Below are 16217 nucleotides of genomic sequence, written 5' to 3'. Positions count from 1 at the left end.
TGGGTTGAAAGTACTCCACATGTGTTGATAATAGATCCATAGCAGCCTTCTGGGAAGGTTAATACTGTGTGTTATGCTCCAAAAACCTTTATTCTTCTATGGAACTCCTTGGTGTTGTACTGCAGCTGGTGACTCAGAGTGGAAGTGCTACATCCCCTTGTCCCTGTAAGCTCTGATGGGCTAATGGGTGTCTTTTCTGCCTTCCTTCAAGCAGACTAGCACAGAGGGAAGCTTTGACACTGAGGGAACGGAGGACAAAAGTGGTGCTCCTGCTTTGTCTACCTCACAGCGCAGCTACGGAAACTGCGAAGGTGAGTGCAAGTTGTTTCCACATCGAGGGGCAAGCACAGGCCCACCTACACATTTGTGAATACTGCACGTGGTGCTCTGCATGGCAGGAGTGGATCAGAGTAGGATGCTGGGAGACTAATAAAAATCCTATTGTGGAAAGTAATCTTCCAAAGTCATGATTTTATGTGCAGAGATTTAGAGAACCATAAATATCTGCCGTAGGTATTGTATGTTGTACATGCTTTTTAGCCCGGAAATAAATAAACACTTGAAGGAAATGGCAGGTTAACACCAAACGGCACATCAATCACTAAGCAATGCCATCAAAATTGTTAGATTATCTTAAATGCTGAAATTATACTTGTATCAATTTATCTTCCATGGGGACTTTATCTTCTAATTAATTGGAATCAGACCGAGCTGTCTGCAGTCAATACCCGCAACCCTATCAGAGAACTAAATAACAATAGTGTTAAGTTTTGTTGTATTTTTCATCCATCCTCATAACTAGAAAATTCCTCTCTTGAAATTTGTTTTAATGTCTCTTGAGGCTTTCTTCCTAGTTCATTGGGATGCGTATTATGTGATATGGAGAGTTTGTTTCCTTTTCCCTCACTACTCCCAATTCCACCCTGACATCAAAGGGTCTGATGTTTTAAAACTGGCTTCTCTGTTCACAGGCTTCATTATTGGTTGGCCCAAATGAGGATAGGTAGATATTTACCTGATTGCAGGTGGAGGTGGTCCTTGTCTGTGCCTGCAAAACTGCAGGCCTGAATAAAGAGCTGGAGTGAAAGGTCTTTGGAAGTGAGGCCTCCATGAGATTGGGAAAAAAGGTTGAATTCCGTGGGCTGAAGTGAGGCAAGGACTGAGAAGACTGGCAGATTCCCTTTTCTCTGCGTCCTATTTTGAAGAGTTTCTGGCTGGGAGCCTTCTCATGGAATCAAGGAGCACTCATTGCTGGAAACTGGGGCCAAATCCAAACCTAGTATGACTAGATCTAACTCATCAGTTGAAGTGTCACTGTGCCCAGCTTATCCAAAGCTGAATTTGGCCCCAGTGTATTGTATGCGTTTTATTTGTGCAGCAGGTTTCACAAGCATCTCCCTGTAGAGGGTGTCACTTAGAGCAGCGGTTCTCAAACTTGGGCCACCACTTGTTCAGGGAAAGCCCCTGGCTGGCCGGGCCGGTTTGATTACCTGCCATGTCCGCAGGTTCGGCCGATCACGGCTCCTACTGGTGCAGTTCGCCGCTCCAAGCCAATGGGGGCTGCAGGAAGGGTAGCCAGTACGTCCCTTGGCCCGTGCCACTTGCTCCAGGCCAATGGGGGTTGCAGGGGTGAACCACGGCCAGTGGGAGCCGTGATCGGCCGAACCTGTGGATGCAGCAGGTAAACAAACCGGCCCGGCCCGCCAGGAGCTTTCCCTGAACAAGCGGCAGCCCTAGTTTGAGAACCAGTGACTTAAAGTCTGCAGTGTAGTGGCGGTGGCCAAGGGATGGTCAAGGGAATCAATGGGGCTGTACTCTGTGTGCGTGTGCACACGTGCACAACGGGTAAATAATGCACATGACTGCTCTGCTAAGCAACGTGAGCATCCAAAAGTACAGGAGGTGCAACATGCCAGTATGATGCTGTAATAAATACAGCCAAGGGCTTGTTAACCTAGCTCCGACAGAAAGGAATGGAGTTAAAGATTCTATAATACTCCGTGTATTGGACTGGGATGGGTTCTGCTTTGGTGGTGCCACAAGCCGCATGTGCCTGTCATGACCTAGATTCTACTTGGCTTCTACAGACAAAGACTTAATAGAAAACCTCTCAAAAAGCAAAAAGCCCAAGTTGGATCTGGTGTTTGAGGAGTGGGATGTAGCTGGCCTTCCATGGTGGTTTTTAGGAAATCTGAGAAACAACTACAAGTCCAGAAGTAACGGGTCAACAGACATACAGACCAACCAGGTAAATGGATACTTTAAACAGCTAAAAATGCAGTGTATTCTCTCCCTCTCCACTCTCTTCTGTGGGTCAAGTAAATATTCCTGTAGTCATTTTTTCCCCCCACAGTTCAGAGTCTGTCCAAGACTTACAGTTTCTCCCTTATCAGAGGGGTAGCCGTGTTAGTCTGGATCTGTAAAAGCAGCAAAGAATCCTGTGGCACCTTATAGACTAACAGACGTTTTGGAGCATGAACTTTCGTAGGTGAATACCCACTTCCTCAGATGCATGTAGTGGAAATTTCCAGGGGCAGGTATATATATGCTAGCAAGCAAGCTAGAGATAACAAGGTCAGTTCAATCAGGGAGGATGAGGCCCTGTTCTAGCAGTTGAGGTGTGAAAACCAAGAGAGGAGAAACTGGTTCTGTAGTTGGCAAGCCATTCACAGTCTTTGTTCAGTCCTGAGCTGATGGTGTCAAATTTGCAGATGAACTGAAGCTCAGCAGTTTCTCTTTGAAGTCTGGTCCTGAAGTTTTTTTGCTGCAGGATGGCCACCTTAAGGTCTGCTATAGTGTGGCCAGGGAGGTTGAAGTGCTCTCCTACAGGTTTTTGTATATTGCCATTCATAATGTCTGATTTGTGTCCATTTATCCTTTTCCGTAGAGACTGTCCAGTTTGGCCGATGTACATAGCAGAGGGGCATTGCTGGCATATGATGGCATATATTACATTGGTGGATGTGCAGGTGAATGAACCAGTGATGGTGTGGCTGATCTGGTTAGGTCCTGTGATGGTGTCGCTGGTGTAGATATGTGGACAGAGTTGGCATCGAGGTTTGTTGCATGGATTGGTTCCTGAGCTACAGTTATTATGGTGCGGTGTGCAGTTACTGGTGAGAATATGTTACAAGTTGGTATGTTGTCTGTGAGCAAGGACTGGCCTGCCACCCAGGGCCTGTGAAAGTGTGGGATAGTTGTCCAGGATGGGTTGTAGATCCTTGATGATGCATTGGAGGGGTTTTAGCTGGGGGCTGTATGTGATGGCCAGTGAAGTCCTGTTGGTTTCTTTCTTGGGTTTGTCTTGCAGTAGGAGGCTTCTGGGTACACGTCTGGCTCTGTTGATCTGTTTCCTTATTTCCTCGTGCGGGTATTGTAGTTTTGAGAATGCTTGGTGGAGATTTGTAGGTGTTGGTCTCTGTCTGAGGGGTTAGAGCAGATGCGGTTGTACCTCAGTGCTTGGCTGTGGACAATGGATCGTGTGATGTGTCCGGGATGGAAGCTGGAGGCATGAAGGTAGGCATAGCAGTCGGTAGGTTTTCGATATAGGGTGGTGTTAATGTGACCATCACTTATTTGCACCGTAGTGTCAAGAAAGTGGACCTCCCGTGTAGATTGGTCCAGGCTGAGGTTGATGGTGGGGTGGAAGCTGTTGAAATCGTGGTGGAATTTTTCCAGAGTCTCCTTCCCATGAGTCCAGATGATGAAGATGTCATCAATGTAGCGTAGGTAGAGAAGGGGCGTGAGTGGACGAGAGCTGAGGAAGTGTTGTTCCAGGTCGGCCATAAAGATATTGGCATATTGTGGGGCCATGCGGGTGCCCATAGCAGTCCTCACATTCACCTGCACATCCACCAATGTAATATATGCCAGCAATGCCCCTCTGCTATGTACATCAGCCAAACTGGACAGTCTCTACCGAAAAGGATAAATGGACACAAATCAGACATTAGGAATGGCAATATACAAAAACCTGTAGGAGAGCACTTCAACCTCCCTGGCCACACTATAGCAGACCTTAAGGTGGCCATCCTGCAGCAAAAAAACTTCAGGACCAGACTTCAAAGAGAAACTGCTGAGCTTCAGTTCATCTGCAAATTTGACACCATCAGCTCAGGATTGAACAAAGACTGTGAATGACTTGCCAACTACAGAACCAGTTTCTCCTCTCTTGGTTTTCACACCTCAACTGCTAGAACAGGGCCTCATCCTCCCTGATTGAACTGACCTTGTTATCTCTAGCTTGCTTGCTAGCATATATATACCTGCCCCTGGAAATTTCCACTACATGCATCTGAGGAAGTGGGTATTCACCCACGAAAGTTCATGCTCCAAAACGTCTGTTAGTCTATAAGGTGCCACAGGATTCTTTGCTGCTTTTAGTTTCTCCCTTCTATCTACCCCGTTAAGTCTTTTCATGAATGTGAGGTTTGCTTCGGTGTGTCTGGACAAAATGTCCCTGCTCCCCAGTGTTTTCTTCTCCATGCCAAAAGTGTTGACTGTATTTCAGTGGTGCCATGTGCATATAGCCTGTGGAGGTCATTGGGATCCTTTGAGATAAAAGTCACTAATATATAATGACGATATATGTAGCATGGTGGCTAGCCTGTGTGAACTGTTAACAAGGGGACTGAATTGTCGAGCGGGTCAGAAAATGGACACGTATGAAAACTTGTCTCCATTTTTCAGCGTGTTCTACTGCATTGCTTGTCACCCCAGGAGTCAGAGTGAGTTTGAGTGGAGAGAAGTCTGGTATAAAAGAAGAGGAGAGCATGCATTAGGACTGCAGTTATGCCCTCTGGAGCACTGGCATTCTTCATACCCAGACCTGTTGAATCACTAATATTCTAATACATGCATATTTTCCCCCATCTCCGTTCTACTAGGACATAGACACTGCCATTGTTTCAGATACTACTGATGACTTGTGGTTCCTCAATGAATCTGCATCGGATCAATACAATGTTGCTGTCAAAGTGGAGACAGTAGACTGCGAAGAAGTGGGGAAAGAGAGTGACAAAAAGGTATCTCCTAGTGATACACAGTACGGCTGTGTTAGCTGATCTAATTTATGTTGCAGCCCTTTGCCATTCATTTCTCTTCTTCTGATCTGCTTCTGTATTGGGAACATTGGTGTGTGCTGGGTGTGGCTGCTAATGCTGCTCCTCCCCCCCTGCCCCGCTGGAGGCTCGGAGAGGGAAGGAGGAAGAGCATGGCATCTTCTGGGCTAGCTGCGGAGGGATGGGGGGAGACAGGGTGAGCAGCCTCTTGGCAAAGGGCTGGGGGGAGATGGGCAAGCAGCTTCTCGGCTGGCTCCAGGGGGCTGCTGGGGGGAGTATGGGCCGGGGGCTTTCTCAAAGACTGAGCCAGCCAGTCTCAGCCCACCCTGGTGTTTCCCTCAGGACCTGTGCTCCCCCTTCAGCCAGGAGAAACCAGCTGTAGACCCCCTTAGTGCTGAGCAGGGGGACAAACCAAAGGACATGGCACCTTTTAAGAAAAGATCTCCCTTGTGTCTGATGAGTGAAATTGGGCTGGGGCCCACAGCTCACCCCCTCCCCCTTCTTTACCTGTCGAGAAGGACTTCACTGCAGTCCCAGCCCCAGCGGCAAATGAGCAGCCTCCCTAAGCCCGGAGCTGCCCAGACCCCTCCCAGGCAGGCTCTGGGAGCTCCCACCCCCTACGGTTCTCTCATGCCTGGGAAAGTAAAGTTTGCCCAGCTCAAAGCTGTCTCTCCCTCCCCCATTCCCAGATCAAGCCTGCCTGAGAGGGGTTTTTTCCTCCAAGAGAGGATGTTTATCCCCTCCTCCCAGCGTAAGGAAGGATTGATTCCCTTCCCCTGGATCCCCCTTTCCCCCCAGCTCCTGGGGAATTGCATCCATCCCTCTGTATCAACTTCAAGTCAGGAAGTACTGCCCTGCTTCACCTTGGGACACCTGAACTCTTGCTTCAGAATGCTGGGTTGCTGCAGCCCCATGGAGGAAGCAACTGGCCCCCACTTCCCTGCTTTTGGGCATGGTCCCACCTCCCACAGAAGCTGTAGAGTGTGTGAAGGAGTCAAAGCCGGGATGGGCTGCAGCCCTGGGATTGCGAAGAGCTGGAGCGACACAGCAGCCACACAGCAGGATGAATGAATGGGCCATTTCTGTGCTGGGCTGTTGAATTAAATTTCTCTCTGTGTCAGGGTGTGTAGTTTCTAGGCTGGCTGCAGGGGGTGGGGTTTGGGGGAGACAGAGCTGCTTTGAGTGCGTGGGTGGGAGCAGGTGCTAAACAGAGCCACCAGGACGTGGGGAGAGAGAGAGATGGGAAAAGGGACACAGAGAGCAAGAACTGGGAAACATCAGGAAGGGGAGATACCAATGATAGACACATTTTCAATAACTAGAATGAAAGTGTATAAATGTTGAAAATCGCCTCCCCTCAAAACTGGCAGAATACCCCTCCAGCACCCACACCTTGCCCTTAAGGCACGAGGGGGCGGAAAGGAGTGAGCAGCTGGTGGGAGACATTTAGGAGAGGGAGTTGGCAAGAAGATGGTGTTCAGGGGCAGGAAGAGGTGGAGTGGGGGCAGAGCCTTGGATAAGGAGGTGGAGCCAGCATGGGGCACCCACCGACAAAACCAAAAGTCAGCAGCCATGAGTCAGGGTGACAGGGTTCCCCCCACCTGCGCAGGGTGTATTTGTTGCCTGTACAAACTTCCCCAGCAGCTGCACAAAGTTGTTGTAATTGTGTCACACAGTGAACCCCACGCTGCTACCGTGACCCCCCTTTACCCCCTCACCTGGCCGATCGCTGCCTCCCTAGCACTACATGTGACCTTTGATTTATGTCAGTCATAGCGCACTTCCACTGTTGCGCTCCATCTTGGCAGGCGCACAGAGCGCCTACCCCATAAGTGCTGTCACGTCATTGGTCAAGGGGATGTCCAGGGGGTGGGATTTGGTGGGGACTCTGTTCTGAGCGGCAGCATGGTAAGGGGGCCAGGCCAGGGGGGTTGGATATGGGCCAGAGGCTCTTAGGGGCAGTCAGGGAACAGGGAATGGGGGCGTTAGATAGGGTGTGGAAGTCCCAGAGGGCCTGTCAGGGAGCAGGAATGTGGCTAGGGTAGGGTGACCAGATGTCCTGATTTTATAGGGACAGTCACGATATTTGGGGCTTTTTCTTCTATAGGCTCCTATTACCCCCCCACTCCCTGTCCCGATTTTTCACATTTGCTATCTGGTTAGCCTAGACTAGGGGTTGGGACAATTGGGACAGGGAGGTTGGATAGTTGGGGTTCTGGGGGGTGATTAGAGGATGGGGGGGATCTCTGGAGGGGGTGGTCAGGGGACCAGGAGCAGGGGGGGTTAGATGGGTTGGGAGTTCTGGGGATCCTGTCAGGGGGCAGGGAGCTGTTGGATAGGTGTGAGAGTCCTGGGGGTCTGTCTGAGGACGGGGATGTGACTAAGGGTCGGGACAGTCAGGAGACAAGGAGCACGGAGGCTTAGATGGGGGGTGGGAACCTGGGGGACAATTAGGGGCAGGGTCCCAGGAGGGGGCAGTCAGGGGACAAGGAGCAGGGGGGTGGGGAGTTCTGAGAGGAGCAGTCAGGGGGTGGGAATTGGGAGGGAGTGGATTGAGTCGGGGCCGGGACTTGGGCGAGGCTCCCTGGGTGCACACCCTAATGAAATGTGCTGCGCACATCTATGATTGATAACAGGCAGTCCAATTACCAGCCAACTTTGTAAGTCTTCCTTAGTAAAGGACTCCCCCTCAATAGTCTCTGATGGGATGTCCATTAGAACCACTTTTCTCAGGAGCTATAAGCTGTGGGGAGTCCTCTGTCTCTGCTTATTTTGACCCATTGAAGTCATTTTTCAAGGCACACAATTAGCTTAAAATCACACTTCTGAATTTTTTTCTCTACCACTACTACAGCCATTACTTTAAGATTCAGCACTGAAAAAAATTAGAGGAAAAATATTTTTCTTATACTTTTTTGTGAGCACTTTGTGCACAATCATTTTAACAGTTTAGGCCTGATCCTGTAAACTTAGTCGATGGTCAGCAAGACCAGTCACATGAATAAAGTTACCCATATGCATGTTTGAAGGATGTGAAGAAAAATCCATGAACATATTTTTAGAAAAGTCATCAGTGAGATTTGTTTACAATTCTAATAACTTATTTAATCTTCCCAGGTGATTGAGGTTACGTGTACTGATGACCTCGAGGATTCTCAGTCCCTAAGTGACGACACAGATGTAGAAGCTGCCTCTGAGGTATTCATCCTTTAGTTCAACAACCCATGCTCTTGAGTGTGCTGTGCCAGCTTGTCTGGCAAAAATGTGCACTATTTATTATGCTGGAAGAATGTTTACCGTATCCCTTTCAAAAGCCATAAGTGCTCTGTAGCAAAAAAGTACATTCTCTTTGCTTGGTCACCTGTATGAAGTTTAGGGGTGTCTCTCAGTCCAGTTTGTTTTGAAAAGGTGTCGGTTTAAATACAGACACCAGGATTGGCATGAAATGGCCCCCTTGTTGGCAGCCTGAAGAGTAGTCAAGCATTGAATGGGCCATGGAGACGGAACACACCACTCACAGCAGAGTAGTCCCTTCAGGTGCAGGTTTAGGCAGTTTTGCTGGGCAGTGTGGGAGAATTTGTACCTGCCTGTGCTGTAGCTGTTCCCTGGCTAGACGATTGAGGACTTTATTCTGTTTTATGCTAAGGCCCTTTTACACTGCCAGAATTTTGTAAATGGGAATCAGGCCCTCAGTGTCTGGCACTGTCAAGCCAGCACTGAATTAATTAGAATGGGGGGAAGGGGAACTGGTTTTGTTATGAGAGGTGAAAAATGGATCTGTTTGCACACTTTTCTAGGGCCAACTCTGTATTGCAGTCTGAAAGAGAATCTGGGATATTATCCTTGATGAAGATTCAGAAGTATAAATTCAGCCCCCAGTAGCAAATGAAATAGCCAGATCTGAGTTAGTCATATCAGGAAACAGACTGCTGCAATATTCTGTATTCCAATCAGAGTTCCACTGTATCCTGAGAGCTCCAAGCCGGCTACTAAACTGCTGGTTGCTTCAAGGTGGTCCCCTGATCAGAGAGAGAATCCAATTGTCACTCTAATCTGTTTTAGTTACACGCCGGGCTTCTGTCACAGTAGCATCTGGGTGCTTCACCATCTTTAATGTATTTATCCTCAACACCCCTCGATGGTAGGGCCACATTATCACCACATTACAGATGGGGACCTGAGGCAGTGAGAGATAAAGTGACTTGTGCAGGGTGACAAAAGGTGTTTGTGGTGGAGCAGGATTTGAACCTCGGTCACCCACAGCCTAGTTAACACTTGAACTACAGATCCATCCTTCTTCCCCATTTCCCCCTTCAGTTTCTGAACCATGTGGAAAAGAATTGTCCCTTTTGACTCTTATCCAAGAGACATCCTTCTCAGTGTATCTTAACTGACACCAGATCTATGTTCTATCATCTGTGCTCTTTTTTCCCCAATCCTTGCAGGCTTTCTTTTGGGGGTTTTGCTGTATGTCAGAAAAAAATATATCACACTGTTCCTTGCAGCTGGGTAGAGCCAAAAAAAATTTGAGCAAACTTTTCTAGACTGTGCTGGCTTGACAAATTGGATTGTCCCTGGCATAGGACAGCTGAATTATATCTCTAAACGTGAGCAGCCATTCCCCTTGGTATATAGGGTAATCAAGTACGCCACTATCAATTGTGTAGATCCAATAGATGCTAAATAATTAATGGTTCTGAGAAATACACTTCTAACCAATTCAAGGAGCTATCTACTCTTGAATTTAGAGTTGGGCACTTACATTTCAGTAAACTCCTAAGCAGAGGGCATGAGTCTGTAGGTGTTATGGGCAAGGTGAAATGTTTTTGAGGCTCTCCCAAGTTGCCGCTGCGTTTCGTGCGTCTGCTAGCCTTGACACACTGCCCTTCTTGATGACTCTTCTTTGCTGCTTCCTGCACATAAAGGAAAGCAGCCTTAGGAAGAATGCACTGACTTGCTCTTGTTTTTATCTACTCCATTCATTCTTCAGGACTGCTGGCAATGCACCAAATGCAAGAAGTTTAACTCTCCAGTCAAACGGTACTGTTACCGCTGCTGGGCCTTACGGAAGGACTGGTACTCGGATTGCCCCAAACTAGCTCATTCTCTCTCTCTGTCCACCATTGATACTATTCAAGGCAAAAAGGATGATGAGGGAATCGATGTCCCAGACTGCAGAAGAACCGTGTCTGCTCCAGTTTGCCGACCCAAAGATCTGCACACAGGTGAATGTGAGTCCCATGTAGACCCTGGCAGCTCTATGGAGTCACTGGGTTTGACACAAGAATGCAAGGTCCAGGAGCCACAGATGCATTTTGGTGAACGCAAAAAGGAAGAAGTAGTAGAATGGCAAGGGAATATTAAAAATTTGTTGAATCCCTGCCTTCTATGCCAGAAGAGGCCACGGGATGGGAATATTATACATGGAAGGTCTGGTCACCTAGTGGCTTGCTTCAGATGTGCGAAAATGCTGAAGAAAGGGAGATTGCCATGTCCAGTGTGCAAGAAACCGATCCAGATGGTGATCAGAATCTTCATGGGGTAGCTGTGCCCCTGCAAGGTGCTTCAGGGACTTAAATGGTCGCTAGTCAGGGGACAGCTGCTGCAAGGTTTACGTTAGTGTCTATGGTGCTGCAGAGGAGCTCAATTGTACAACTCAGCTAAAGAACAGGGGTCCCAAACTGACACAGGAAGTTGAGGAATCCCCTTAATGAAATGCAAACAATGTCACACACATGGTCTTGTTTTCATAACTGATCCTTGCAGAAGCCAGATGGTTAATAAATAAATATTTAACTCTGGTTGGTTGTATGCTCTGCAGTAAGCTAAATTCTGTGCAGTGCCTGAAAATAGAAAGCACAGGGTGGGAGGAGAGTGTGTCTGTGTGTACACACATGTACGCTGGATTCTCCAAGGCTCAGTTCTCAGAAGAGTAATGGTGAATGGGGGCTACAGGGCTTCTGACTCTCTTCAGTATTTTGTAAGATCGGGTTGAGAGACTCCCCAAAATCCATAATGAAAAACAAACCTCCCCAAATTTTAATCAATATGTAAACCACCCTGTATGATTTAGCAATCATGCAAGAGCAAGGTGTCATGTCTTGCTCTCTTAATGAATCCTTTTTAATTAAAATACAGTGTTGGGGACCAGTTCCTCGGCTGCTGCCAGTCGGCATAGCTCAGTCAACTCAATGCTAATTGACACGAGCTGTGGATCTGGCCCTTAGGTTAGGTGTGCACTCACAGCAGTTGTGCGTGTATATACGAGCATTCTAATGCTCATAATTAGCCCCTCACACCTACAGCTGTTTTAACTGCATCTCTACCTTTTTTAAGCTGGCTGATCATTTGAGAAACGTCTCTATTTAATGTGCAATTTTGAAAAATAAGGCCTTTATTTTAGTTCAACACTTGACAGCTGGTTTATCTAAGGAACTGTTACATGGTATTAGTCACATTTGGACCCTCTTCAATTTGATTTAGTTTCTTACAGGTTTTAACTCTTCTCAGAATCCTTCTGCGGTATTCTTATCTGCACAGTGTAGTACAGGGTCCATCTGCCGCTAGAATTTGTAGTTTTAAACTGTTAAATTCTTTCTTAAAGAGCACATCCTAGGTATCTACCCACATCTTTCTCAACCCCATCTGCAGGAAAGAGCTCCAGGGGTTGAAGGCTGCCTCAGAGAGAGCATCCTCTATTGTCCCTTGTGGAGGTTGGTCAGGATTTGCCCATGTGGGGAAGGCTGTGGAGTGCCTGCCCTCAAACCTGGGGGATCTATAGGGGAACAGGGTCATTCACATTCCACTGGACCCACGCTACCACAGTACCAGACTCCCGCCTACAGCCACAGCTACCCTGGGGATCTCTGAGGGTTTGAGTAACTTCCACTGGGCAGGTGGAGAATCAGTGTGCACTCATGTTCCATTCTCCTCTGGCCTGCCCTATCTCTATTCTGTTCCCCAGCATGGACCTCGAACCATGTGCAAAGGCATCTGCAGGGTCCATGGGGAGGAGACTGTGCTATGGAAGCACATGATCTTACCAAATGCAGGGTTTCCTCCAGGCTAGATCAAGCCCCTATAGATCTATGCATATCAGTTGGCTGTAAAGCAGGTATATAGCCCTTCTCCTGCTGCACTTTCCCTTCTCTCCTGCAGAGCTATCGCCATAATTATAGCTCAGTATGTAGAGTGAATTTACTTACCCCCATCCCTCCTCAAAACACACGGCCCTTTTAGCACCTTTGCTTTATTTCCTACTTACTGAAAATAAATAAAAACCTAGAAAAATAAAGATGGCCAACACCTGTTAGATCCCATTTAGCCCAGCACTCCCTGGCCACCACAGGGTTGCTCTCAACAATGTGTTATCCAAGGTTTTGTCCAGGCCTGTTTAAAATAGTTCTAGGGTGGACTCTGTCACTTCTCTGTTTTGAATATCAAGAAATGTGCATTCGGTGTAGCGGCTCAATACACTGGGAAGCCATAGTTCTTTGTCAATAGAATACACATTGTGGGGTTGCGTCTTCCGCTGTGAAGACTATGGGCTCCTCCAAAGAGATGGATTATTTGATCTACCAGGTGTTTACCTTCTAACTATTAAGATCCACATACCTGCCTTCTACTGTAAAGTGTCTATCCAGTGCAAGTTGGGTGGGGATTCCTATTACTTGGGCCACCTAGACTGCCCTGTCTCTAGCATGTGATTTGGGGAAGATTTTGCGTCCCCCTTCTGAACCATCACTGCCAGCCCTTGCAGCTTGTGCTGTCCATCATAGCCTTATTGCCCAGAGTTCCCGAGGGTGTACAGTTCAGCTGAGCCTGTAAAGCTGCAGGAGGCTTTACGTATTCACAGAGAACTGTAGTTTCTTCTCTAGCTACATTCCTTTTTGATCTAGTATTTTTATCGTAGTCTAACTCCCTTCATCTCCCTGCTAGAGACACAAAGCAGGTACAGGCACCCCACAAGGTTCCTCAGAGCAGCGCTTAGCACTCTGCTGCTGAAGCAGCTCTATCTCCAAAGTTTCACATGGAAAGGAAAGAGACGATATATAGCATGGACTGATCAGTACCCTCTTAGCTATGTATGCAGAGGAAGCAGTGGACTGGATGTGTCAGCTGACTGGCAGTACGTCGGTAGCTATAAGTGAGCAAGTCTAAGCAGAACTGGGAACGTTTCCATGCCACTGAATACTTGACGCTCTTTTGGGTGATTCTCAAAGCAACTTTTTCCTTCTCCAGTCCAAAACCAGTCTTTACCATGTGTAAAGCCAGCTGTGAGCCTACGTCTGCCGGAGAAGGTCACAAAACCCAGCAGCACCAAAACCATGTTGAGCTTATTCTTCCTCTGCAGGGATGTGTGGGATTAGAGCTATCACTGCCAAAAGCACACCAAACCTGTTGGTGATTCTGCAGCTATATTGACTTGACATTGTTTTACTGTGTGATGATTACTGTGTCTGTTTTTATTTGCAGTAAATGTACAAATGGGATGAGTTTTGTTTTTAAACCACAAGTTAAGCTGCAGTGCACCAAACTGCAGTTTCAAAATATTGTTTTGCAAACAGGCCAGATCACCGATGGGTGTAAATCAGCATAGATCTATTCAAGTCGTTGTTATGCTGACTTGCACCATTGGGGGTTCTAGCTCCATATCTGAAGTGCACTGGTTGCTTCCTTGCTGAAGGGTCACTAAAATGAAGCTGATACACCTTAGCCTTCCTTTCGGCCGTAGTAGATTTAGCAGGGTTTCCTTATAATATGATAGTGGTATAGAAGTGGGAACTGTTAGTTACCAGCTTGCTGCCTTCCCTTTCTTTGGATGTTTGTGCAGTCGGCAAGGTGAATGCTTGGATGTAGACCTGAAAGCACATCTTCTGGATACTGTGAATTTTGTTTTCCCTGTTGCCTTTAAAAGTGCATTTTGTTAAAGGGTTCCGTTGGAATAGTTTTCAGACCGAATGTGTTACGAAGTGTGTAGTCCGTTGACCAAAAAAACCTGAAAGTACAATTTATTGGAAATATAATATCCTTACTGAAACCCTATTAAGATGTCTAATATATACAAAGCTTGAGATACTTGCCTTTATTCAGTGGCTAAGAGTTATAGGGAGTCTAACTGGAAATCCCCTTGTGTCAAAGGAAAGCCGCAATGAACATTAGACAGTTCGGAGATTCATTTTTATTATGTAGCAAATATAAAAGTGGTATTTCAGAAGCATCAGCTTCTTTTTTGTACCTGTATAACTATTTTGCTTAAAGGTATGATTTTTCTCCCATGAAATAGTTATACCAGTGCAATGCCTAGTATCGATGCAGGTATACACCAGTCTAAGGTAGCTTTATACTGGTATCTTATTCCTCTTCCCATAAATGCGTACACCAGTGTAACTGTGTCTACACTAGGGGTATGTGTTCACTACCAATGTCAAAGCACTGCCGCAGCAGTGGTTTAATGTGCCTTGTAGTCGCGGCCCCAGGGCTGGGAGAGAGGAAAAACCACTCCCATGAGGGGAGTAGCTAATGTGGCTTCCAATGCTGGTGCACTGTCTACACTACCGCTTTACAGCGCTGAAGCTTATTTTTTTCGCACTCCTGAGCGAGAATGTTTCAGTGCTGTAACGTGGCCGTGTAGACAAGGCCTCGGAGGGTTGTATAGCTGTATATTAGTTTAGGTAGAGTGGTACAGACAAGCCCTAATTCAGTCAGAGCTGCTGTGTTGTTAACATTTCCCAACAGGAAGTCTGTTCTCATGCGTTAGTTGCAGAGACAGGACCCAAAGTATTTCAATAAAATACCTAGCCCTTGTATAGCTCTTTTGATCTGTAGATCTCAATGCACTTTAAAAGGGAGTCAGCATTTTACAGATGGGAAACTAATAAAGGCACCAGAAATTAGCCACCTAAATCGAGAATTAGGCACCTTAAATCAGTGCCTGGATTTTTCGGAGCTGCTGAACAGCTGGATCTCCTGTTGACTAGAGTGTCAGTTGTGAGATACTCAACATCTCTGAAACTCTGGCTATGTATAGCAGTGCCCCCTTTTGGAGCCCAGTCTGGAAAGGGTTGGCCAGGGAGGATAGCTGAACATATGAAAAGCAGTGCAGTTGCCTGATGTCCTGTTATTAAAAATAATCGGTTAATGTTATGCATGTTAAACTACTATTAATACATTTTAAAATAACACAACTGCTTTGAAAATGACTCCTGCTCCCATAGATTCCCTGTGTCCCGAACTGTCATTCAGCTTCCAAGGTGGCAGCTTCCTCATTCATTCTTAACTGTTTGTATTCAGACTGTTTGCAAATTATTGGTGATGACCTTTCTCTCTAATAATAATAAAGTGCTGTAAGAGCTATGGTGCTGTGCAAGCAGGAATCCTTCCAATACCCCCATGTACCTATCTGAGAAGGTGCTTGAAGATGGCTAAAATATTGTGTGCGTAGCAGGAATGTTTTATGCTTTTGAATAACAATAGAAAGACCGATTCCCTTCAGAAAAGGTAATTTCTTACTAAATCCTCTAAGTACCCTTCCCCTGTTTTGCGTCTAAATGTATTTTCATCCAGGAAACGTGAAATATCTATGGAATACATGCTCCCTACGTGTAGCATAAAGCTCACCAAAATACTTTATTTATATTTGCACTATTTTACCATGCTTTGGTCGGACTAAATTAATGACTTTTTTGTTTCCCATGCAAAATAAAATTGACACTTGAAATCTTGTGATAGGGTAACTTAGAAGGTTTAGTTTTTAATTTGTACTGTGTTTTGGCAAGCTTAAATAAAATCTTTTATTACCAGTATAGCAACCCCATTTATTTCATTTTGTGTGTGTACATGTGTAGCTTAACAGATCAATAAGAAATCCTCAGCAGCTCAAGACCTCCTTGTTTTCTATGAGTAACTTATGTCCTTGTGACTGTAGGAGACTGAATGAGAAGTGTTTTGCCTAACCTGAGATGTTAGGAGCGCTGTCCATTTATAAGTGGGTGGGCATGGAGGAAGCTTAGATATCTGAAAAGAAACATACTCCTCTATAGAACATGGTAATGTAAATTTCACCTAACTTGGTATTGGGAGCTGCTGGCTAGAGGGCACCAGCTACTCAGAGTCATAATATTAGAAAACCTCAGCTTCCAACTCTGCTGCAAAACT

General features: G+C 46.4%; 1 protein-coding gene across 9 annotated transcripts in view; it reads left to right on the top strand.

Annotated features, from left to right (window-relative positions):
• MDM4 (MDM4 regulator of p53) overlaps positions 1-16217 on the top strand; it is a 75569-nt gene that overhangs the window by 20508 nt on the left and 38844 nt on the right. For 3 of the 9 annotated variants that reach the window (XM_050957175.1, XM_050957178.1, XM_050957177.1), the window contains exons 7-11: positions 212-311; positions 2088-2248; positions 4887-5024; positions 8178-8258; positions 10051-10285. In XM_050957175.1, coding sequence (XP_050813132.1) covers positions 212-311; positions 2088-2248; positions 4887-5024; positions 8178-8258; positions 10051-10285 — 715 coding nt within the window. The other 6 variants (XM_050957174.1, XM_050957173.1, XM_050957179.1 and 3 more) reach the window with 6 other exon arrangements.

This window comes from Gopherus flavomarginatus, chromosome 5 (genome assembly GCF_025201925.1).
Source record: "Gopherus flavomarginatus isolate rGopFla2 chromosome 5, rGopFla2.mat.asm, whole genome shotgun sequence".
NCBI classification, from domain to species: domain Eukaryota; kingdom Metazoa; phylum Chordata; order Testudines; family Testudinidae; genus Gopherus; species Gopherus flavomarginatus.
This window is presented reverse-complemented; position numbering and strand designations above follow the sequence as displayed.